Consider the following 26,083-nt stretch of genomic DNA (forward strand, 5'->3'; position numbering starts at 1 on the left):
CTTTGAACTCAGTACTACGTCCACCCTGGCCGGCTCTTACCTACTGTTACCCAGTTGAAACATGTCAGTTAAAGTGAGACCACTACGGTACATCGACTGATAATGGTCACGTGCTGTAGGTGTTAAAACCAAGTAACCAATGATATTCCCTATTAATTGCATGCTAATTCTACCTGTTTATTCCCACCTTATTCTGCATTGGTGTTCACACAGTCACACATACATAATAAAACAAACAGTATGTTTTCACACTCTTTTAAACTTTGCCATTTGTAACACTTCTATTTTGATGTTTCTTTGGTCTTCTTGTGAACAAAAGATTTGTTCAAAGGTGAAAATTCACACATTCGTTTACATTACTCTTTCAAGTTTTGCACCTTTCCCTCCATTTTGCAATATGAAAAATGGTGCCAGTACGTCGTATTGGTGCGTATAGTTTTAAAAAAGCCCTGAAACTACACATTACTGTTTCAGCTAGTTTCACTAAATGGTGTGTAATTTGAAGAATTTTTTTTAAACTTCAGTTAATAGTGATGTTATCTCTAGGAATGCACAATTATTCTTTCTAAAAATTTTCCCTATAGAGGTTTTGCGTGAACCTATTAGTGTCACGTGACCACAACGAGGTTTGTAAACATACCGCCATATTGGGTGGCAAGTGTCCCTCATGACTGAACGAGTTAACAACTGCTGTATTCACTACTATTCACATGTAAATGGCTGCCGCTGGCTTTTCATCACTTGTAGCACACCTGACAGGTGCTGATAAGGCCAGGTGTGATGAAAAGTGAAGAAACTGGGTGTAGGAGACCCGTATATGCTCCCGCCACGTGTATTTACGCCAGTAATATCCAGCCAAGACAACGTTGCTCAGAGTCAGACTGTTGCCGGAGTAGATCTGCCAAATATTACATATGGTGACATTTATATATATTTAAATATAAACAGGACTTCCACCTATACAAATGAAAGTCTAAAAGGTTACAAAAGCCTTGATGCGTACAAGTACTTTGTAGCAGGATTTGTACAGATAACCAGGGCAACGTCGGATAAAGTCATCATTACAGCAAAGGTTTGTACATCATGTTATATTACATACATGTATCATGTACTCTGTATGATAGATTTAACTACATTTTAGACGAAGACTAGATACTGAAGTAAAGTAGGGCCCCCATTTTAATAAATGGTTCAATATTATTGTACTACATGTGTACTGACTGTTTGTTGTCAAAGCTCTAGCCTAGGAGCACTTCTATACATGTTTGTATAATGATATTAAGACACCTAATTGTCTAGGCTGTTTCAAAACTTAATTTTTGATTTATGATTAATTTTTGGTAAGGAATCAATATATAGATAATAAATAGTACAAGTAGACATAGACCGTTAAAGCTGGTCAATAGCCATGTTAGGTTTCTGTAAAAATAATTTAATATTTAACTGTTCTATTATTTTGCTATACTTTTATAGTGGAGGACTTCATTCCGCAACTGTTGGCATTCAGATTCAAGTCTAACTAAGTCTGTGAATGATATTTCCGTCTGCATACATGTCTCAGTTGTATATTGTGATGTACACAAGTCAAAATTATCACATGTAGCTTCAAGTTCATCAGCAGAATCAGTACAGCTGCTGTCAGTGGCAGCAGATTCTATGAAAGCAAGGTCAAGCAGCCCAGCAGCAGCTTCATGTCTCTTTTGTTGTTCTTTTCTCCTTTTGGTCACTTCTTTCTTGTTTTCATATTTACACAATTTAGCAGCTTTCCTTCTCTTCAGGGGAGAACGTGTAAAATGAAATATGGAAGATACATAGTCAGGTGATATGGGATCATCACTCTTCGTCCCTGAAACAGAGTACAATAATTTAGTTAAGATATAGATCTACAGGCATCATCAGATAATATTTATATATATAACAGATACACTGTACACTTTTAACTGAATATATATATATATATATATACTGAATATGCTGAACATTGTTTAACAACTGAATGTACAGCCAACAAAGTAATTATTTGCACACTTTTTAATCTTGTGCCAGTTGTGGTTTTCTGATGAATCACTTAAATTGGTCCTTTAAGAGATATTAACATTTTGTCTTAATGTACAAATGGCTATATAACCTATTCATCATGGATGATATCGTTCCTTTAGTAAATTTACTATTCAGTTATTTAAAAGTAAAAGAAAAGTGTGCAAAACATTTCTTTGACTGGTGCTGCAGTGTGTTCTGCTATACATATATCATGCATGTAAGTTTCAATTTATTCAGCCTGGCTATAGATGAATTATAGATACCTGATACAAAATGTTTATTACAAAGTCTGGTGTGCTCTGTGGGTGTCCAGTTTTTCCTATTGACAGCTGCAATCCATCGTCTTCTTCGGTTGGGATCTTTAGGAAATCTCTAGTATGACACATTTTCCACCTGTCCATGTCGATTTGAACAGTTAAATGCACAACATCACGCACTTTTGACTATGAATCAAACTCAAACTAACGTGGCAGGGGGTTTAGTTTAGAGAGAGAGAAATCAGAAGAGTTCTCTCTCCAACTGGGGTGTTCAGGAACGTTATGGTTCCTCTTCTTCCCCTTTCGTGAATTGTTATCAGGAATAAGTTGTTTTTTTGTTTTTGTTTTTTAAATTAATTATTATTATTTTTAACTCTTTGGGTGGAGGATGTCTCTCTAAATGTTGTCATGGGTGGAGGCAAAGGCAGCACCGGAAAGAAAGGCCGAGACCTGTCCCGAAAGAAAGAAGTCAAGCAAATGTGAACATGAATACAATTCATGAATAGAATTCAAATCAAATCAAACGGCGCGATTCAGGGTCTGGCAATAAAGTTACCTGGGATCTAGAAATCCAATGCCTAAGTTTTTTGCTGTGGGGGGAAACGGGAGTGCCCCGAGAAAACCCACTTTCACAGGACAGGCGCCGAAAGTTTTGCCTGTCGTGTGCCCGGTATCTGAAAAAAAAAGGAATACATGTTAATGACATGGATTTATTTATTTACATTCTTTGTTGAGTAATTTGTGATTCTTGAAATATGTTGTAAGGTGAAATGTATTTTGTTGGTGCACTGGATAATTTGTGTAGTGATGCCGTTAGTTTGTTTCTATTTTCTGCTTTTAGATAATATTTAAGTGATATTTCCGTTATTCTATCTCTTATTGTTGGTAAATTGCTAATTTGATGTATATAATTCGTTGGCGTGAATGATGGTAGGCTGAATGCAGATTTTAATATTCTGTTCTTTTGAACTTGGATTTTCTGGAGTGTGTTGTTTGACATATTGTATGTTACTTGACATCCGTACTCTATTAGTGGACGGATGTAAGCCTTGTATATTTGTATAATGGTGTTTGGTGAGCATTTCGATTGTTTACCGGTTATAGTCATTAGATGTGAAATCCTTTTTTCTGATTGATGAGTGTATATTGTTTATATGTTTTTTCCATGTTAGTTTTGTGTCAAAAGTGATGCCAAGGAATGTGATGTTTTTGCTCATGTTAATGGTTGTGTTTCCGAGTGATAGTTTTATTTTTTCTAGATTTTTTCTTTGCTTCTTTAATTTCCTATAGAAATTGATTGCTTGTGTTTTCGTTGGATTTAACACGACTCTCCACTTGTTGCTCCATGTTGAGACGTTATTTAGTGATTCTTGTATGCGAGACATGGCCATTACTGGATTTCTGGAAGTGCTCCAGATAGCGATGTCGTCTGCGTATTGTGAATTGTGTGTGTATGTTAGATTTGGAAAAGGTATGTCACTGACGAAAATTATGTATAGAAGTGGAGAGAGGACTGATCCTTGGGGCACTCCTGCAGTTATATTAAATGATTTGAATATATTTTTATTGACTTTTACTTGTGCTGTTCTATTGGTTAAGAAATTTGAAATCCATTTAATTATCGTGGGATTTTTTTGCAGGTGATTTAGTTTGTATTTGATGGCATTGTGCTATACGCTGTCGAATGCTTTTTTGACATCTAGGAATACCCCAATGGTTACTTGATTGTTGTTGAAAGTTTTGTAGATTGATTCAGTGAGTCGTGTGAGGTGATCTGTTGTTTGCCTATTTTTTTCTGGAGGCATTTTGAGATTCTGGAAGGATGTTATTCGATTCGCAAAAATGGAGGAGACGGTTGGAGATAATTCTCTTCATCAGTTTGCCAAGGCAGCTTAACAGACTGATGGGGCGGAAATTATCTGGATTTGTTCTATTAGTTTGTTTCTTAGGGATCGTTGTTATGATGGCTTTTTTCCACTTTTCAGGGTAGTATCCGGTCGCTAGTGAAATGTTCATGATATTTGTGAGGTGTTGTAATAGGAGAGTGGAGCTTTTTTTCAGAATAGTATTTGGTAATGTCCGGGGGAAGTGTTCTTCAAGTTTTTGATATTAATTTTTAGTTCGGTTATGGTTATTTTTCTATTGATTGAACTTGAGTATGCTTCTAGTGTCTCGCCAGGGAATCCTGGTATGAAGTTGTTGACATGATGTTGGTGTTGTGTGTCGAAATCTACTGAGTTTAGGTCGCTAAATGAGGATTTGTAGTCAGCTAATAGTCAGCTTTCTCTACGTCTGTCCTTGCGATTTTATTGTTGTGTGTGATGTGTTGTAGCATATGATTTGTGTTTTTGTCTGAAGCAATACTCTTGAATTTTTTCCAGAATTCTTTTGGATTGTTCTTGGTTTTTTCTAAGTTTTCACAGAAGTTTTGCCAATTGTTTTATCTTGCTTTTTTAATTTCTTGTTTAATTTTTGTATTTGTTCTATTGATTTCTGTTTTAATGTGTGGATCGCGTGTAACGTAGTGTGTTCGTCTTAATTGTCTGCGTTTGATTATTAGTGCGTGAATTTCTGGTGTTAGAGTCCATTGAATAAGTGATTGCTTTTTATTTGTTTTAGGAATTGTGTTTTTTATGGCTTTCTTTATGGCTTCTGTAATTTGATCAACATAATTGTCTAGTTCTGTTTTGTTGTTAGCATGTTCAATTGGATGGGGTAGGTATGAGTCCAGAGAGGCATTAAAAGTGAGCCAGTCTGTTTTAGTGTAGGTGTATGCGGAGGGAGTCACGTACGCCACGGCAGGGTGGCGCGTGTGAATCATACATGACATGGGGAAGTGGTCACTAGTGATTTCATCAAGTACTTTAAAGTTAGATATTCTGTTTACCATGTCCTTGGGTGCGATGATGAAATCGAGTACATCGTATGAGCCGTTGGCGGCTGAGAAGTGTGTAGGTGTATGGTCATTAATTAGGTGCATTTTATTACTAGAGATAAAATTTTTTATGCACGATCCTCTGCGTGTGTCTCTGTTACCCCTTAATTCTGTAAGCGGTGAATTAAAAACCCCAATAATAATTGGTTTGGGTTTACGATTAACACATTTGTGAAGGAAGTTATTGTCGATATCTTTGGTTGGTGAGCAATATATGGCTAGAATCGGAATAGTTAGCCGGTTGTTAAAGTGTATATTACAAAAAATGGTTTCATTAATGTTAGATTTAAAGGAATCTTCTATCGAGATTAAATGCGATATTTTCGTACTAAAGTAAGCTATTATACCTCTGTTGTTTTCTGAGTGAGGTATGCTGTGCGTGATGAATCCGGGGATTGTGGTGTTTTGTTTCTCTGTGCAAAGTGTTTCTGAAACGATGATTATGTTGGCGTTTATATGTTTGTTTATGTTTAATATTTCTATCCTTTTGTGTTTGAGATTTCCTTGGCAGTTGATGTGTAAGATTTTAATGTGTTGTATCATTGTGTTGTTTTATTTCCCTTGCATGAATTTTGAGTGAAAGGTGGTGTGGTTTGAGGTGAGGAAGGTTAAAATAATAACTTTCAAGGCTACAAACAACCTTGAGTGACTCGTGCCTCGATTCGAATGAGGGGAGATCACTCAATTCTATTAGCATTGCTAGTAAGTTTGTGGTGAAATCTGTGGGGTTGAATGCTTGTGTTGTTTTCGAGCATGTTACGTCCGCGTAAGTACGTGTTGGTTGAGGTTGAGAGTGTTTGATTTGCGAGTCTGCTGGAGTTTGTAGTAAAGGTTGTTTGGTGATGTGGGTGCCGTGGGATTGATTTTTATTGTTCGTGGTTTTGAAAATAAATCTATTACGTATTTGGGGCAGCCTTTGTAACTGGCTGCGTGAGGGCCCTGACAGTTTGCGCATCTCACTTGGTTACGCTCGTTGACTATGAATCACCCTTGTGTTGGAATATAAACACGCCGAGAGTGCCACCCATCATGGCGGTCAGCAGTAACTAGGTCAAGAGTGACGTCACACGCAAAATCTCTATACAGTTGGTCAAACTGATCAATCTAACTTTCTGGTTTATTTGTTGATTTTCTTCCTTTGAAAACAAAAGAAGGTTTGCTTGCTTCCAAGAAGCTGGTCCCTCGATATATCTGTGAACTCAAATTGTGAGACACCCGGTTTCGATACCGGTGATGGGAAGAGCACAGATAGCCTATTTGTGTAACTTTGCGCATAATTCCAAATAAATAGTCGACCAAAATGCTGGGATATAACTTGAATTTAAGAATACGTTACACAATGCTGTTAAATGAGCAGAAAATTGACGAGTGCCTTCTTAAAAAAGAGATTAGCTTATTTGTTTCTTTTGAATTTCGCGTAAAGCTACATGAGGGTTATCTGCGCTGACCATTCCTAATTTAGCAGTGACAAACAAGATGGAAGGCACCTAGTCATCATCACTCATCGCGAACTCTTGGGCTACTCTTTTACCAACGGATAGTGGTATTGATCATCACATTATAATGCCACCACGGCTGAACGGGCAAGTATGTTTGTTGTGATGGAGATTCGAGACGTTGACCTTCAGATAACGAGTCGAGCGCCCTAACCACTTGCCCATCCCGGCAAAAATTAGTTTGTATCTTAATTTCGCCTGGTGTTTTCTTTTATGTGTATATTTTACTGATATAATTGCTTCTATTTGAGTGATTGTTTTTATAATTGCAGTTGCCAAAATATTATTATTTGTTTGTTGTGAATTTTGATAGAATAATCAGAAAAGTTGGAGTGTGAATGTATTTGTTGAACTCAATGAATTGATCTACTACATTAAAATAATGGGTGTTCGTGTCTGGTTCATCATATGTTTTACCTGTTTTCCTCAATTGTTTTTTTTTTGAAAATTTCTGCTACCCTTAGCTCGTTTGCTTGATTTTGAATTTCGCGCAAAGATACTCGAGGGCTATCTGCACTAGCCGTCCCTAATTTAGCAGTGTAAGACTAGAGGGAAGGCAACTAGTCATCATCACCCACCGCCAACTTTTGGGCTATTCTTTTACCAACGAATAGTGGGATTGACCGTTACATTATAACGCCCTCACGGCTAAAATGGGCGAGCATGTTTGGCGCGACGGGGATACCCTTAGCTAAGCGTTTGATGTGTTTGTCTTGAATTGTCCCACCTCATCAGCGAATTGCGGCTCTTTGTACGAGTCTGGAATACCTCCAACGATTACAGTGAACTTAGGAAGTTCTTTACTTTTACTGCTTTGTGTTATTATTTTTATTAGTGTTTTACGTTGTTTTTTATAGACCACTATTATAAAACCATACGTCCTTTGTTTTTGTCTTGTGGTTTCTGTGTATGTTCTTCATTCAAAGTAGCGTTATTTTTTTTCTCGTTTCTTATATTAAGGTCCTGATATATTTTTCTGTTATTATCACTATAATATACTTTTTAGTTTTCCACTTTGTTTTAGTTATTGTTTTGCCACAACTAACAAGATGTCTAAAGTAGGTCTTAAGTCTAATTTAGAATTTTCATCACTATTACTGGTGCCACCTATACTAGACTACTGTAAATTGGCCTTGAATTTGAAGGTGCTGAACAGAAGAATCGTTGTTGTTTTTTGTTTAGTTTCCGAAGGCGTGATGTTGTCGTGCAAAACTTCTAACACGCACCACACCGTATATTTATGTCGTAACGTATAAGAGGGCTGCAGAAAATGCCCATGGTTTTCCTCTAGACTTAAATGGATTAACGATGTTTTAGCGGTTTTCAGAGAGAAGAAAACTATACGTCTTACTTTTTCTGAAGGCAGAGCGCGATCTGCTTTCAATTGTTTTCCTTCATTTGGTCGTTGTTTGATCATGTGATCCTGGAGGATCAGGTACATTTGCACCTCTACCCCTCCTATTTGATTATCGGTTTGGTTCTTGAGTGTTAGATGAGGTACACATTAATTCTCCAGTGGAAACTGTCCGGTAAGTAAGGAAAACACGTTCGTACATCCTGCACTCGCTGCATGCGCATAGTGATGTTTATTCGCACACGGGTGTAACGCTAATCGTATCATGCACATGAATGTATGACGTGAATATTTAGTTTTTGTGATATACACTTTTTTTTTCTTTGCCAACATAAAGTTTTGTTTACACAAACAGTTCCATAAATATAAATTTGCAAATATATAACATTAATTCTGTTTTCACACAAATAAACCCTTTTAAAATAAAATTAGCACTATATCTAATTACGGGTTTTCTACGGTGTATGTGGTCGTAGGTTACATGAGGCGTTTGCTCGATGTACTGGTAAGACCTATTATCATCATTTATGATAAAGGTTTCCAATATTTGTAGTAATTTACTTTGTTAGATTTTTTACGAAAGTAATCTATTGAAATATGACTTACAACATAGGGAATGCTTGCATAATTGTATAAGGTTGTGTATGAGCTGTGCATGTTTTAGTGATTATTGAATTTTGTTTTGTTTGTATCTTATGTGTGATTTGGTTACAATTCACTATGCAAAGCAGATATATGTTTTATATATTTTGAGCATGTTTTCTGCTGTTATTGCCAGTCATAGATCGCGAGTAATTCGCTCTTTGCCAGATTTTATATCTTATTTCATGTATGTGTTAGTCCAATTTAATTTCGAGTAGTAGATTAAATACAGGAATTTGGCTTATGTGGCTACCTGTACAAGTGTTCCATAATAAGGTAGTTTTGAGAAGTTTTGTGTGTGTGTGTGTGTGAATAATATAATTTGTATTACAGGGGGTTTATCCTGATTTTCCATTTATTACACCATTTTTCAGTTTCATTTAACCATGATTGTAGATTTGTCGCTGCTATAGTTAGAGTGTAGAAGCTCTTCCAGATAGCCACATCATAAGCAAAGTGAAAGCAGAAGTATAAATTTGAATGAAACATTGATGAATAGGGCTAACTATCCCTCCTTGCGGGACATCTGCCTTCGGGGTAAAATATACCATAGAAGATGCCTTGATATATTAATTCTAGCTTTACTGTTGTCAAGAAAGTTGGAGACCCAAAGAATAATACCTTGTGTTTAGTTCATTTGTGAAAATCATTATATTCGTTTATTATGACATACAGTGTCGAAGGCATTAATTTTGATTAAAACTGTCAACTGTTGTTTTCGTTAGTCTTACTATATGGTAATTTTTTTTGTCTGGTTTTCCTAAATACATTTTGTATTTCCGAAAATTTGAATGTCAGCTAGAGATATGTCAAAAGTCTTTATCTTATGATGTTTCCTAATAATTTTCAAGCAGTCAGTATGTATCCACATTTTAGGGACAGAATAAATATAAAAGCTAAATGTTCATACAGTCTCGATGTGCCTTTTTATAAGTATATGTTGTATCTTGTCATGTTCAAGATCCCTGCTTTTAGTTATGTTGAGAATGTCTTGTGTTGCTGGCACTGTTATTAGCTTTTTCAGTTGTTGAATTGCGTTTTCTTTTTCATGATCGTTACTGTTTCCTGATTGGGCCTCTAACGGATCCGATAGGAAGGAAATTGAGTATGAGATTTTGTTTCTTTGTGTTAAAATAGTTATCAACTTTGTTGTATTGCGATACGTTCACTGTAGATTCGTATTGTGTTTTATAAGTGTTTTCTAAACGTTTCTGCTTATTGTATTTTGTCTTGGTAGCGATGTTAATATACTTTAGCGTGGGATATGTGTTTGCGTTGTTTATGGTAAATCTTTAAATTAAACTAAAATCTTTTGGGGTCAGTGTGTATTTCGTTTTGAGCAATTTTCTTCCGAACTACCTATTGTAAAGGATATAATGTTATTTAATATGTCTGTTTGTTTCAATGTGATATATATTTAGGTGTGTTGTATTGTTTAACGCTCGGCAGTTTTGTAACTTTGTAGAAGATTCTCGAGTGTAAGAATCAGTAAAGAATCCTCTAAAAGGTATAAAAGTTAGTCATCGCAACACGCGGAGAGAGTTTTAAAATATTGATTGGTCTCTACAGTCAGTATACTATAAGTTTCGTAATCAGTATTTTTTTTTTTTTTAATTTCGCGCAAAGCTACACGAGGGCTATTTGCGTTAGCCGTTTTCAGCTAACCGTTCGTGTCTGGTTCATCATATGTTTTACCTGTTTTCCTCAATTGTTTTTTTTTTGAAAATTTCTGCTACCCTTAGCTCGTTTGCTTGTTTTTGAATTTCGCGCACTAGCCGTCCCTAATTTAGCGGTGTAAGACTAGAGGGAAGGCAACTAGTCATCATCACCCACCGCCAACTTTTGGGCTACTCTTTTACCAACGAATAGTGGGATTGACCGTCACATTATAACGCCCTCACGGCTAAAATGGGCGAGCATGTTTGGTGCGATAAGGATTCGAACCTGCGACCCTCGGATCACGAGTCGAGTGCCTTAACTACGTGGCCATGCCGGGCCTGTTGGTATATTAAAATATATTCGTGTTAAGAAAAAAATATCTGTGTATCAATCTTGTTGATAAATATATTTAATACATCTCGACATTTACTTAACTTCTAAATTAAAATGAAGTTTTCCGGCTATTTGAAATAGGCGGTCCGGCATTGCCAGGTGGGTTACGGCTATCGACTCGCAACCTGAGAGTTCCGTGTTCGAATCCCGTCACACCAAATATGCTCGCCGTTTCAGCAGTGGGGGCGTTATAATGTGACGGTGAATTACACTATTCGTTGGTAAAAGAGTAGCACAAGAGTTGGCGGCGGGTCGTGATGACTGCTGCCTTCCCCCTAGCTTTACACTGCTAAATTATGGACTGTTAGCGTAGATAGCCCTCGTGTAGCTTTGCACGAAATTCAAAACAAACAAACAAAAAGCCCTTTTCCCTATCACCAGTACACGCCCACAAGGATGAGCTGTACAGTTTGAAAAACATTGCTCTTAATGAAATCAGTTTTAACTGATAATATCACAAAAGTATAGCTAAAAAAATTCATAAACGTTAAACTAAATATAATTAAAATATAAAATAGAATTGCTACCTCACGAATTTGTAATGATTTGTATAAATTTAATTTTTATCATTAATATAAACTATTTTTGAATTTTCTGTTAAAAAATGAGTATGCAACAAATGGACTCTTCTCAAATAAGTATTATTTTTCAATGTAAATGCTTCCCAGTATCTCAGCGTCAAGTCTGGTGGCTTACAACACTGAAAATCGAGCTTCAATACCCGTTGTAAGCACACCACATACAGCCCATTGTATAGCCTTGTGCTCAGTTAACATTAAACCAAAGTACTAATTAAACTTTTTTCAGATTAAAATAAATACTTATGTGCTTTCATATGGTATTTATTCTATTTGTGAAATCACGTGTTTTGTTTGTAATAAAAAATTGTTTTTGAAAAGAGAAACTGTTGGAGGAAAGAGATGATTTGACGACAGTATGGTAAACATTTAATTCGTTTAATGTGAAAGGTTACAATTACGCGTGAAGCAGGAGTATAAAAGCAAGTACCTAAAATTCTGTCAACCAAATAGAGTAAAGGTAATAAGTTTATTTTACGTTTTAATTTATTTATAATATAAATTTTAATATACATAAATTATTAAATAATAATTTAATATTTATTAATGTAAAAGTTGAAACTGAAAGTAAATTATTAGTACTAGTAAAGAAAAATTTACTTCAATGCAGTTGCAAGGTCCGATGATTAAAACATGTTTAACTTGGGTAAAAACGCTAGACACTTAGAATTTTTTTTTTAATTTTTGGCAACTAGTAAAGTTGTTATAACCTGTTGGGCAGATTGTGAGGAAGACTAAAAAAAAGTTACTCAATTAGGTTATGCTATCCAGGGGCTGGGGTGGAGAGCTAATGATATAGTGAAGAGTGCCGGTAGTTGTAGGGAATTAATCTTTCCAGTTCACATAGGGGCGAATGATGTAGGAAAAACTAGATTAGAGAAGTGAATATTTATTTGGGTTCTGTTAACGGTTATAAGGAGATCAGGTTTCTTGTTAGAATTTCTGACATACCATGAGGCGAAACTGATGAAGGCAACGAAAAACTAGAGGAAAATAAAGAATTCAACTGTAAATTAAATTATAATTATGTGATCTTCTGATTTCAGACATGTAAATTGGGAAATGTTAAAAGTAAAATCATGAGGCAGATAGATTTTTATAAACTGCTCAGGATAGTTTTATTCAACAGCTGGGTAGGAAATCTGTTAGGAACAGTGTAATTATGTATTTATTGTTAAATTCTAATCATAGAGTCAATAGACAATATGTGTGGATAGCCGAGATGCTCAGTAGACATAATATAAATATGCACACTGAAAAAACAACAGTTTTACTTTAAAAAACTGAATGCCACTCATTTTCTTTTGTTTCTTTACCCAAAAAGGTAAAACCAATGCCAAGATACTGGACCAGAAACTGATCAACCCACTAATTTATTTATCTTTCTTCTTGTTTCAATAAAAATAACCCTATCACTAATAGCAATTTAACCCTAAATCTGCTTTATGTTTTCTTGGGCAGTGCACAATGTTGTACTTGATTGTAATATCTACAATAAAACTTGCCTAAGGCTTAGACTGTGAACATGCGTTTCCTTAATTATATATAATGTTTGAGCAGAACGTTACACTTACTTGACTCAGACGTTTGTGAATAAAGTAATTATACTGTTTATACTATATTTATTAGAATAAGAAGAAAAAATAGACATTCAAAATATACATAACTGCAAAAAAATCTGAAATTTATTTGAAGAAAGTGTCAAATTTCAACCGTTTCGTTTTTTTAATGGCTTTCTCATGGAGTTGAAAGACAACGCCAATCCTAGGGCCTATTCATGAAGTTCATTTTTTCATACAATTTGGTATCGTTAATATAACTTAACACTTGCGATGAAGTAGGAATTAATACTTCCATTTTGTTCATCTTCTGAATCTTTTATACTGCTACCATCTTGTCATTCTATTATAGATTTCATATCGATTTCATCAATTTCTGTTAAAACATTCTTGTCAACGTTCACGAAACTTTCCATGTTCACAGAATCATTTGCATCAATCTTCTCAATCATAGTTTGGATTTCACTAGAATCGTCATAACAAACAACTTCAAAAAAATGAGGGTATTTAGTAGCTTTTTTAAAAAAAATGAGGGTAGTAAGTAAATTTTCCCTACATTTTAAAATTATGGAAGATAGGAATTTATTTTTTCATGATAATTATTTAAAGAGAATTTTGCAATTAAAAAGATAAGTATATTTCTACAAATCATGAATCTTATTTATCTGTAAAAATAGTGACGGCAGAAAAAGAACAGAATATATTTAACCAATACTTACTGTAACAAAATGTCAAGAATTTATTAATATTTAAACAAATTATTAATTAAACAAGAATTTATTAATATTTAAAGAAATTATTAATTAAATAAGAAATTAATATTTAATCAAAAACATTTTTTCCGCCTAACGTTCTAATCTACTTATTGTGGCACGGCATGGCCAAGCGTGTTAAGGCGTGCGACTCGTAATCTGAGGGTCGCGGGTTCGCATCCCCGTCGCACCAAACATGCTCGCCCTTTCTATCCCACTATTCGTTGGTAAAAGAGTAGCCCAAGAGTTGGCGGTGGGTGGTGATGACTAGCTGCCTTCCCTCTAGTCTTACACTACTAAATTAGGGACGGCTAGCACAGATAGCTCTCGAGTAGCTTTGGGCGAAATTCAAAAACATACAAACAAACAAATGTACTTATTGATTGATAAGGTAGGTGAAAGATAGTTTTCGTTCGCGTTACGTTGGTTCTGCCTTATAGAGGGCCTTTTATAAGAGAAATCTCAAGATAGTAATGCAAATTTTGATATTTCTGACGTGTACAGGTTTACGCCAGATTGCACTTTCCGGTTTAGACAGGTTTTATTGTAGTACTGTGTTTCTCCGATAATAAGACCTACCCATAAAATAAGACCTAGTGTGATTTTTGGGGATAGTTTTAATATAAGCCCTACCCTTAAAATAAGCCCTAGTTAAGAGTGGTAGGAAGAGGAAAGAAATTTAAAAAAAAATATTAATTAGTTTAATAGTTAGTTAATTAGTTTGTTTAAGTATTAATCAGTTAGTTTAATAGTTTAATAATAGTTTATTTTAAATGGTTAGTTTAATAGTTTTACTTTGTAACTTCATTTTTTTAATATATCAAAATAAGACATCCCCGGAAAATAAGTCCTAGTGTCATATTTTGGAGTGAAAATTAATATAAGCCCTGTCTTATTTTCGGAGAAACACTGTAGTAATCCGAAATAAATGAAAAATCACGATTCGAGTGTAAATGATGTTAATACCAACCATTGAAGGTAGCTTTGTTACAGAATTCAGTGTTCCTTTAAATAAATAACTGTAATCGCCATCTAATAATAGATGAACATCCGATGACTGTAGCATGTAGAATATACTCAGTGATTTTTATGATGTATAATAAGGTGTGTGTAGAGAGCTAACCCAAATCTATTACGCATGAAGTGAAGAAGAAGAAAGGAAATCAGTATACGTAATATTAAATTTTATTACACGCAGTCACAGAATACATTAACTTTCAGCTGGGGGGATCACAAACTTAGTAATAAAAAAACAATTGTAAATGTAAAAATAATGTAGGGATGGCAGTGCAAAAATGAATATAGGGATGATACAGCGGTACGTATATAATCCTTACATGACTTTCAATATTAAAATTTAATGTTATTCCTTAAAATGCATACTTGACTTTAGCACTACTGCTGCAGTTTAAAGTTATGTGTATATTCCTGATCGTTGGTATGTAGTTTGTTTATCATAATATCATGGTCATCATGGTAGGTGACACTGCAGTGGAATTGAAGGTTTAGGATGTGTGTAAAAAGAAAACACAGATGAGTCAAAAGCTGTCTTGTTTATTACAGACCATCTATACAAGGTTTATCAAATTGACCTACCTCATAACCATTCAGTACTCTTATATTTTACACTGTAATACTAAATTTCAATACTGAAAGTCATGTAGGGGCTACTTTTTTATAGCTTTATCATCCCTGTATCATGCTTTTTTATTATTACTGCCATCTCGACATCATTTTAATCTTATAAAATATTTCTATTACTTATATAGAAATTGTTGATAGGGTAAAGGTTTAGGAATATCTGGGTGCAAGTAATCATTACTGAATTAGATATTTTTTTGTATATGGAGTTAAGGAATAATAAGATTAAAAAAAGCAAAATTGGAAGAGATGAGACATTAAATTCATTGCATTCAACTTGTAATCTGAGTGTCACACCAATCATGCTTGCCCTTTCAGCCATGGGAGTATTATAATGTTATGATTAATCCAACTATTTGTTGGTAAAAAAAGTAGCCCAAGAGTTGGCAGTGGGTGGTGATGACTAGCTGCCTTCCCTCTAGTCTTACACTGCTAAATTAGGGATGGCTAGTGCAGATAGCTCTCATGTAGTTTTTCACAAAATTCAAAAACAAACAAACCTTAAATTCACCACAATGATAGGAGAGTTTAAGGATTGTGTAAGATTAAGAGAGTTGGTTAAATGAAAAATTGGGAAATTAAAAACTATATCAGAAACGACTTGCTGAAAACGTAAAAATAAATAGTAAGGATTTCTTCAAATACATTAAAGGAACCAAATGTTCGGCTTATACTTGACGATTGTGAAATAGCTGGGTTTTTAATTTAAGCAATATTTTTCAGCATAAACACCTGCTGGATGGAAACAAGGTTGCACAAGACAGTCACATAAATTCTGAGCTATTTAAAAACAGTTGTGAAGTTTAGAGAATGATAAAGCACCTGAGCCAAATAATAATTTCCTAAGGGTTTTGAAAATGGAAGCAGTTTGTAATTTATGAAATAGTGTGGAGTTGCTAGCAGATCAGAAGTTGGCTAATGTTACTCCTCTTTTCAAGGGAAATGATTAAAATTGTTCCAGTAATTACAGACTTAGTCATATGTTGAGTGGTGAGCAAAGGTTTATAAAGGCTAATAAAAGATGCTTTGTAAAATAATTTAATAAAGTTTAAACTTTTATGGATAGTGAACATAGTTTCACTGGGAGAAAATCTAGCTTTACTAATCTCATGACATTCTTTGAAGAGGTTAGTTACTTCTTATGTTGATGATGGTATGGATGTGTATCTAGATCTTCAGAAAGGATTTGACAATTTGTCATATAAACAACGTTAAAAATTATCTTTTTAGTTATGGCTTGTTGAACAAAAACTGAACAGATGGAAGAAAGAAGAGGGTTATTATTAAGGGAGTTCAGTAAACTATATTAATATTACATATGATTTACCTCAAGATTCAGTGTTAGCATCTATGTTCTGCCTTAAATCAATGACAAAGGTGAAGGAAGGGTTAATAGATTATATACGTTAGCTGATGACATCAAAGAATTGAGCATTGCCGTCTGTTTAAAAAATGTCACTACTTTACAAAAATGATGTGGATTATTGGGCGAGTTGGGAAGCTAAATGGTAGTTGACTTTTAATTATAATAAATGAAAGTGATGCATGTAGGATATGATAATTTTAATTTTATGGGAGTTACCTTGGTGCAGTTAGGGAATTATAGAAATATCTCAGTGTTCTGTTTGATCAATTTCTTAAGCCATCCAAATGATGTGCTATTTCTAGTAACAGGCTAAGTAGGATTTTAGGTTATATCTGTGGGAATATTTAGCACAAGTCAAAAGAAGTCATTGTTTAAGTTATTGGTCAGGCCACATTTGGAATATAATGATCAGTCTTGGGCTTCTTGCTTCAGGAACAACATTGAATTGCTGGAAAGGGTTCAGAGGAGGGTAACTAGGATGGAAATGTTATAGAAGGATAGGCTAAATCATTGAACTTGTCTTCTATTGAAAAAAAAATGTGAGAGGGGATCTAATTGCAGTATTTAAAATTGTTAAGGAAATTGATAGTGTTGATGCATTATCTTTTATCATAGTTAATAATGAGAATGATAAGACTAGAGGACAAAATTATAAATTTTGGTAGAGAAGTCATTATCTTTAGCTGAGACGTTTTATTCTTCTAACAAGTGTTTAGCCTTTTTAACAGGTTGCCTTCAGATGCAGTTGATGCAGTTAATTTAAGGGAGTCTTGATAAATATTTGAATGATAAGGACAAGGACTGGCTTTTTGTGTGTGTGTGTGTGGTTTAATTTACTTGATAGGATAGCATGGTTGGAACACAAGGCTACTTGTCTTTTAATAGTAAGTTATGTTATAATAAAGTAAAATTCTGTGGCCTAAGGTACAGTATTATTTTTCTTTATTTTTTCAAGCATTTATATAAAATTTTGAGGTTTATAAATGGTTTGATTAAAGAGAGACCTAAGAACTAATGATGACAACCAGAGGATAGATTAAACTTTGGATAGTTTGACTGAGAAATATTAAGTTGTGTAAATTAAAGATAAGAACAGTTTAATGCATTTGATAATACGAATATATCAAAACTATTAAACTAGAAACAAAAAACAAGAGTAATAAAATAAAATTTGGCTGTATAATTTTACTTTATACTGTTGTAACTTTTAACATCTGTGCACAATTGTAATAAATAAACCTGATTATAACAAAATATAATAATAAGTTGGCAACCAACAATTTTTAAGCATACTGAAGTGATTTATTTTGGAGAGAGTATGCAACTTGTTTTTAACAGAACATTGTTCTGTTTTCTGGTATGTTCTTTATCTAAGTTGTTGAGCTGGGTAACTAAATGGTAGATGGCTTTTAATTATAATAAATGTAAGATAATGCATGTGGGATATCACAATTTGAATTAGGAGTACATGTTCTGTGAGAGTAACCTTAACAGAGTTATGGAATTAAAGGTCTTGGTGTTCTATATGATCAGTCTCTTAAGCTATCCAAGCCTAATTTGCTTAACATGGAAAGAAAACGAGTGGCCATAGTTGGAGCAGGAATTATTGGGGTTACTTCAGCAGTGAGAGCCATTGAAACAGTACCAAATATAGAGGCTACAATAATTTCTGACAAGTTCACTCCAAATACTACAGGGGATGGTGCTGCAGGGTTTTGGAATCCCTATTTTCTACAAGGGTGTTCACCTGAAAAAGTTAAGTAAGTGGATTTATAACTATTATTCATGTAAAAAAATGCATGTGCAATGTAATTCTGGTTTTCTCTTAAGCTAGTTAAATGATTTCTGAAAATAGACAACACTTTTGTCCATGCTTATTTTGTACAGTTTTAATTCTAGATCACTGTAAAGGGTGTTAGTTATGTATAGGAACTTGTGTATTTGTTTGGTCACAGAGATTTTGAAGGCATTTAAGTCAACAGTGACATTTTTTATATATTTTCAGAGAGCAATAATTTAACAAGAGACAGGTAAAGTATGTGATAGGATGTAATGTCGGTAGGGTTTACAGCTATTTTATGTGAAATACATTTGTGTGATTTTTAAAAGTATTGGAGAAAGTAATGAAAGTATTTACTATGAGCTATTGTGGGTTTATATTTTTTACTAGTGTATTCCCATATGTCTGTGATGTGTGATTTCATTCTTAGCTCAGATATTTTTTCTGCCACGCGAAGTTCACACAATGAATGCCACGTGAAGTTCACACAATGAATGTCATGTGAAGTTCACACAATGAATGCCACGTGAAGTTCACACAATGAATGCCACGTGAAGTTCACACAAACTTAAGATCCCTAAAACTGTGGACATAAAGTAATAAATGTTTAGAGGCTTTAGTTTTCAGTTAGCTTTACTGTAGCTGATGACATATATTCATATGAAAGAAGTAATGATAGGTTTGTATTTTAGCTCATTCTTTTCAAACAAGCATGTTACTGGCACATATTGTAACAGTTTTACTTGTTTTTCAGTTTTTGGTGTGAAGAGACTTTCTCTTACTTGCTAAACCTTTTGCGGTCACCAGATTCAAGCACTTACGGTATAGGACTAGTTTCTGGCTATATTTTGTCCAAACAATTCATTGTAAGTCATAATCTAAAATAGCATAATTAACTAAAAATGTTGTTTGTGTAATTTTTCATTACATTTGTAACTGAGTAAGCAAAATGCTGCTATAACTAGTTAAAAACAAAACAAAAAAAGAGTCAAACAGTTAAAAACACTGTGATTGTATTTTAATGTAGGTGATGTAGAATTATAAGTTAAAAATTACAACCAAGTCATTTTTCGATAGTTTGCTTTGACCCAGCTCTGGAAACTTCTAAAGTCAGTCCAACAGCCAGCTTTTGCAGTTGATTGGTTGAAAAATTGGGTCAGAAGCAAGTGATGTCATTCAAGATTAAAAAAAGGTGGTCTCAATTGGCTTCTCTTTTGTGCTCCATTTTGTGTGTGGAAGATGGTCACTTTGTTTACATAAAATTATTAGGTTTTTCTAAACAGATTCCATTAGACAGTTATTTTGAATATGGTTAATTGTGAGTTGTTCCAGGACATAAGCAGCTATGGTTTTTTACTGTGTTGTTTATGGAGATGAGATAAGAAGATGAGATGTTTCTGCATACCTAAGTCATACAGAAAATAACACATGGCCTGGAGAAAGTTTGTATCAAAATCATGTATTCAGGAAACACTTTTTTTTCAATCAGACTTATAAAATAAACTAGAATTTAATATAGGATTTGCAGATATACTGATTCTAAAGAAAGATGCAGGCCCCAATGCTCACAGAGTGATAATTGTGATGATAGTCATGTTTGATTGGTTGTTCGAAAATGAGAAGCATACAGGATAAGCTCGAGTTTCAGTTAATGTTTTAACCACAAACGGAATTTTCAACAATCATTTAGGTGTTATAAACACACCAGGAGATGTGCTTAAACAAAGAATGTTGATGAAATTTCACTTTCAGCTATTATTTACCAAAAAAAAAATGGCATGGACAAACAGTTGTTTGTTTTATTTATTTATCATATTTATAGTGTTTTTTTAATGAAATTTCATTGGAAATGTGTTAAGATACAACATAAATAAGGCTAGACCTACAATATTTATTACTGAAATATGACCCAATCTATACTTGTTTTTTAGTTCTGATGTATACTTAGTCATTTGTATACAAGCTAGAGCATATGCAGAATACAGTATCAGGAGTCTTTCAGCTGATATTAGATCTGCATTTGGATAAAAATCCATCACTTGAAAAAATAAGTATTGATTAAAATTCACTTTTACATTTGGTACATTACTGCCTATGTGACCATACTGATGATTGTAAATTTCATCCCATTTTCATAACATTAACAGTGTAAACTAGTTTCTTATAACATTATTACATGCATCTGTTGAAACATTTCCATACTAAGAAAGATCAGACAATCACCAGCCTTCATTCACTTTATACCACATGCCAGCATTTACACATGAAATTATCTGCAACCTCTGATTCAAAAATATACAGTATGATTGACACATTATATCAATCTTCTTCTTCACCCACTGTCACAATATTTGTTTATTTTATGTGATGTACATTTGTCTTTCCAGTTTGGTAGTCTTTTTGGTCTAATTTGGTCTTAATGGATTTTATGTCTTAAGTTCTTGATGTTTTACCTTTATTCCATGAACAATCCTTCCAATCATTGGTTTTACCACACTTCCATGATATTGGGGTTTTTGTTGATCCATTGGCCTTGCAGTTACATGAGGGGACTTCTGCTTATTTTGCTTTTTAGTAACATCTTGCTGTCTATTCAGTTTCAGGTCAACAGTTGTTTAGTTACTTTTACCTATTTGGAGAAGGGGTCAGCTACCAAATTATATGTCTTATCTTCCACAAACCCTGTATTCTTGCTTGCTTCTTACTTTTACCAATTTCTAATGGCGTTTTTTTATATACATTTCTCTCTGAGGCTCTCTACGGAAATCCTATGGGATTTCTAGAGATACCCTTGTCCTTTTCTCTTCCACTTCAGTCAACATCTTGTCCTTGGCTCTGGCATTTAGTATGTGGTTTCCTTTGTTAAGACCTCATAGGTTGTGATACCATATTGGTTCAGGTCTGTTTACTATTGATTTTCCTTAGGGTTTTATGTATGGCTCCAATTCTGGAACATTATATATTGATACTGTTTTGGGTGTTATTGAACCCTAGGTTGACATTGGTTCACCGACATTCTTCCTTTCCACATATTGTAGTCTTTTGATTTCCATCAGAGCCTCATGTACCTACTATTCCCATTTTATCTCCACCTTTGGTTTCTCTTTCCTATGAGATCTCAGCATCTATTAGAATTGGTTCAAGTATTGCTCTTATATCTGACAGTTGTACTTACTCCCCATACTTCATGAGGTTTTATTCTTGTGTTTTTCATTGTCTCCAAGAAACCCTAAAATTTGTAACTGGCAGTTGATTAATTTTGCCTTAGCATCCTCATTTCACATTTCAGTTCCCAATTTAGCATGTAGTGTTTTTTCACCTTGAGATGAGCATATTCTTCTGGGTTGTGGATGATATCGAGGTATGACCTCAAATTTAATTACATGCACAGCTATTATCTCAGTCTTGTTCTTATCTTCATTTAGTACATCTCATGGTGATTTAACAGTTTTGGGCCCTTCCCTTTGGATTTGCCTTGTAACCTTACATGTTTGTTTGTTTTTTTGAATTATCCAAGCTTTTGCAAAGAATTTCTATATTCATGGACTGTGATTTCATTTTTGTATGGATTGCTAACTTTATTTGACTCATTCCTAAGAAGAATCTTGGCATCTATTTTCTGCAGTGGTTTGGGTGAGTTGGTGGTTCAACTTGGAGAAGTCCTTTCATGGACCCACTCAACACCTTGTCTGTTGGTGGCAGGATCCATTTCAACATGAAGATCAGTTAAGTAGTATCTTCTCCTTATGATCCAGTTCAAAGGAACTTTTGGTTCATGATACCTTTTTGGCTCCAACACATCATTTACTGCTTCTGTGATTTCATTGTCTTGGGAGATGTGGTTTTTCATGACATCACTAGACCTTCTTGACCATGACCATATGAGATCCCTTAAGTGGGCACTTCATGGAGTATGAGATCTTGATCAGGATCTTCTCCCTTCAATTTTCTTCCTATTTTCATGAGCAAAGATCTGCATTGGTGGCTAAACTAAGCCCATATTTATGCTGGGGAGCCTCTTCCTTCCCTGTGTCTGTGTCTATATCTTTTCATGGACACATTCTTTTGGAGATGGAGACCATGAATTGATACCTTTGTACCTTTGATCTGCAGACAAAAGTGATTTATGTAGCACTGTTCTTGAACTTCTGTATGTATATTGGGCCTTATGTTATTTTATTCTTCTCACCCAACATTGTCTGTGGCTAATTCCTTTGTCTGTTTCTATGGTGGTAGCACACACTGCATATTTAGGGTGAACCTGGTCTAGAGGTCCAAGTTTCTGGATGTTGGTTCTCTTATTCTGGAAGAAAGCACATCACATTCACCTTATTTCAGGTCATGTGCAGACTACTTTTAATCTATCTATAGATTGACTTTCACACTCAAATCTCATATATATCAAAGAATAAACAATCCAGCTCCTTGTTTTTTAGCATCTTTCAGTCAGTAGGCTCTCACCAAAGAGATGCTTTTGCTATGGGCCTGAACACTAAGTTGTCTCTCTTTCAGTCACTTGTGCCTCAGCCATTGTCTCTAGCAGTCAGTGCCTTCAATATGGATTGATCACACATCTTTATGTATGCACATGCATCAACTGCTTGCACCATTGCTCATCTTTTTCTTCCTCCCTTCTTTGTCAATTTTGATTACGTGTCCTACATCACAACCTTCACATTCTGCTTCTTCACATCTGACCTTCATACAGTCTTTGGAGAGAAGATCAGATTTCACACATTGAGCTACTTCCTTTCAGTTAGTTCCATCCATACATCTTCCATACAATAACGTTTTGCAACTTTTTCCAAATACTATTCTGATTATTTATAAGTTGTATTGTTTGTACTGTTTAATGAGTTTTCATTGATCATGAGATGCTTTTAGTGAGGTTTATGGAAATTTATTCTTGTATACTGATGTTTATGTTCAATATTTCTGCTTTTGTTATTTCTATTATTATACTTTTATTATAGAGTTTGTTTTGCATTGTAAATATATGAGTTTTATATTTATTTACTTAGGACCATCTTAAATTGCATAAGTTGGCCAAGTATTGTGAAAATATATTGGGTTTATGGCTGAAAACATTGTTAACAGTGAAGGTACTAAAAAGTACTGATGAAACAATAATTTAATCATTATTCTAAGTTTTATAGATAAGAATGTAATGAAAGTGTCTTATAGATTAGTTTTTAGTTTTGTATTGGTAATTTACTTTAATCAGAATTTAATATTACAAATTGGTGATAAAGAATTGTACTTTCACTAGAATGAAATGTAATATCATAAAAATATTGAACAATCTTTGTCTTCCAGGGAGGCCTTCTTATGCTCATGTTTTTCTGGAATATCGTGATTTGACAAAAAATGAACTGGAAATGTTTCCAAATAAATACAAGTAAGGTTTTTAATGTATCTCCTTGTCCTCTGGAGTTTGTAAATATATAAAAAATGCATTAAATTTTGTTTACTTGGTAATTTGCATAATATTAAAATAATACAGTGCTAAAACAGATACAGTTAAAACATTTTTAATACAGGTCAATTTACGGCCTTTAAAAAGTTGACTACATTTTTGACATTTAACTGCCATCATCAAAGCTTCCTATGTTATTTAGGGAATAAATATTAAATAAAACAAAATTTTAAAATCTATAAACAGTTAAAAATACTTTTTATTCAGGCCAATGTATAAGGAGAGTCAGCTTTTTGGAGGCTATAACTTAACCTGAATTTGAAATGTTCAGAAATTAATTTTTGTATTTAATTTCATTACCAGATATATGTTTCTAATTTATTAAAAAGTATAATATTTGGGACTTATTTTTCAAAATGTTGGTGTGTGTGTGTGTGTAATGATTTCCCCAAAAGTACTGAAACAAAATCTTTATAATCTTTTTACTTTTTATCCATTTTTCTCTCTCATAACTACAAGAAATATAAGAATGTAAACACAGATGTATTATATAGAGAATTATTATTAGTGGAGAAAACTGCTGTGAACACATTAGTAAAGATGCCTTGACAAGGAAAGAAAAATAGTTCAATTATGCTGCTGTACATCTGTACATGCAATAAAACATTTTTCTATAAATCACCATCTGAGTGACGTAAAATCTTATTTTTTAAACTGCTCTAGAAGATTCACACACACAGATATCTGGAGAATACCTTTTCTATAGTATTTCTCATGAATCACAAGTGCTATTACATTTTTTTATGTTTTCAAGTGTTATTGTGTTTCCTTGTGTTGTCTGTATTTAATTGTATGGTTTCTGTAACATGTAACTTCATGGTTTCTGATAGTGTATATTACCTCTTTTCTGAAAAATAGCTATTCTAGTTCAGTGCTGCCATCTGTATGCAAAAAATTACACATGTCATAAGCCTTTAATCTCAATCTCAGTTGAAAATGTCTTATTCCAGTATGTCTCATGCTAATAATCAGGCAACAACTGTTCACCAGTAAGGATGTGACATACTCTCTTGGTGCATGTGACTCACTGTGTTCAGCTTTGCTGAACTATTACTTCTTATTTGATAGTGCTCTTACTCTAACATTTATTTTGCACTCTATTTGAGTATTTTATTTAATTTTTCTCCCCATATCATTGTATTAATTTCTTTTAACAAGTTTATGTATTATACAGCAGTGATATTTGTAATTTGCCCAGTTGTTCCAAAATGGAATTATTTTATATTTCTACCTGGTTATAGAATTTATTACTTCATTATAAAACGTTTGTTTCTGTCAACATAGTTGTGTTTGGTTATTTGTTTCGTACTATGAATTCTATGTTACCACTTCAAATGTTATATGTTCCATTAGCACATTTACACAAGCTTCAGGGTGTAGTACTCTCTACAAGACTTTTAACTTTGTCAGGAGATTGGTTATGCTCTGTGATATCCTTTGTTCTGTATTGCTCAATTAGGCTTCACAGCTATTTTATTTTTGGCTTACTCATAGTTTTACTTATGGGTTAATTGATAATTAGATTAGGTAGCTTTTATTCAACACAAAATTATAGACATTGTTTATTTCACAATTTCTTAACAATTTCACTATAATAGCTACTTAACTCATCATTCTCTATAGTCTGTACTTCTTGTGATTAATTTCATTTAGTTTATAATTTATACATTTTACTATTAATTTTGTTTAATTTATAGTTTATGCTTACCATTAATTGCAAAACATATTTACCATCCATTGACACTATAACTACTTCTAGATCTTCAGGTTTCCAACTCTTTGCCCAGTTGAATACCTTAAGCAGTTCTAATTTGCAAATTTCTCCACCAGCTTCATTGCACCCTCTATTTAAGTACTATACATAAACACCTCATCCTGCTAATCACTTTTCATCAGCAGGGCATTTGGTATGGATTTCTAACAAAAGGAGTGTTGTGATTATTACTATTTACATTGTGATTTAGAATGTTGTTGGCCTTTTCAGGTTATCTTTTTGTTTATATTCGTACATTACTTAATAAACAAAATCCTTAATGATAGGTATGAATTTTCAACTTAACGTTTCTACTGCAGAGGTCAACCAGACCTCTTTTCTTTCACTTCTGCTATTTGGTGTGTGTTTATCAACAGCTAGGGGAGTGGTCACTTTCAGTCA

General features: G+C 33.8%; 1 protein-coding gene across 13 annotated transcripts in view; it reads left to right on the plus strand.

Annotated features, from left to right (window-relative positions):
• The first annotated feature begins 682 nt into the window (after positions 1–682).
• The window catches only part of LOC143255709 (D-amino-acid oxidase-like), a 51,212-nt gene continuing 25,811 nt past the window's right edge, over positions 683–26,083 (plus strand). The window contains exons 1-5 of one of the 13 annotated variants that reach the window (XM_076511794.1): positions 14,753–14,837; positions 16,030–16,296; positions 18,206–18,432; positions 19,207–19,318; positions 23,768–23,850. In XM_076511794.1, coding sequence (XP_076367909.1) covers positions 18,239–18,432; positions 19,207–19,318; positions 23,768–23,850 — 389 coding nt within the window. In that variant the 5' untranslated portion in view covers positions 14,753–14,837; positions 16,030–16,296; positions 18,206–18,238. Of the gene's footprint in view, positions 1,073–5,311; positions 5,436–7,847; positions 8,258–8,321; positions 8,588–11,657; positions 11,815–13,786; positions 14,057–14,485; positions 14,644–14,742; positions 14,984–16,029; positions 16,297–16,400; positions 16,434–18,205; positions 18,433–19,206; positions 19,319–23,767; positions 23,851–26,083 lie in introns of those variants that run through there. The other 12 variants (XM_076511793.1, XR_013030801.1, XM_076511785.1 and 9 more) reach the window with 12 other exon arrangements.

Source organism: Tachypleus tridentatus, chromosome 7 (assembly GCF_004210375.1).
Source record: "Tachypleus tridentatus isolate NWPU-2018 chromosome 7, ASM421037v1, whole genome shotgun sequence".
Lineage (NCBI taxonomy): Eukaryota > Metazoa > Arthropoda > Merostomata > Xiphosura > Limulidae > Tachypleus > Tachypleus tridentatus.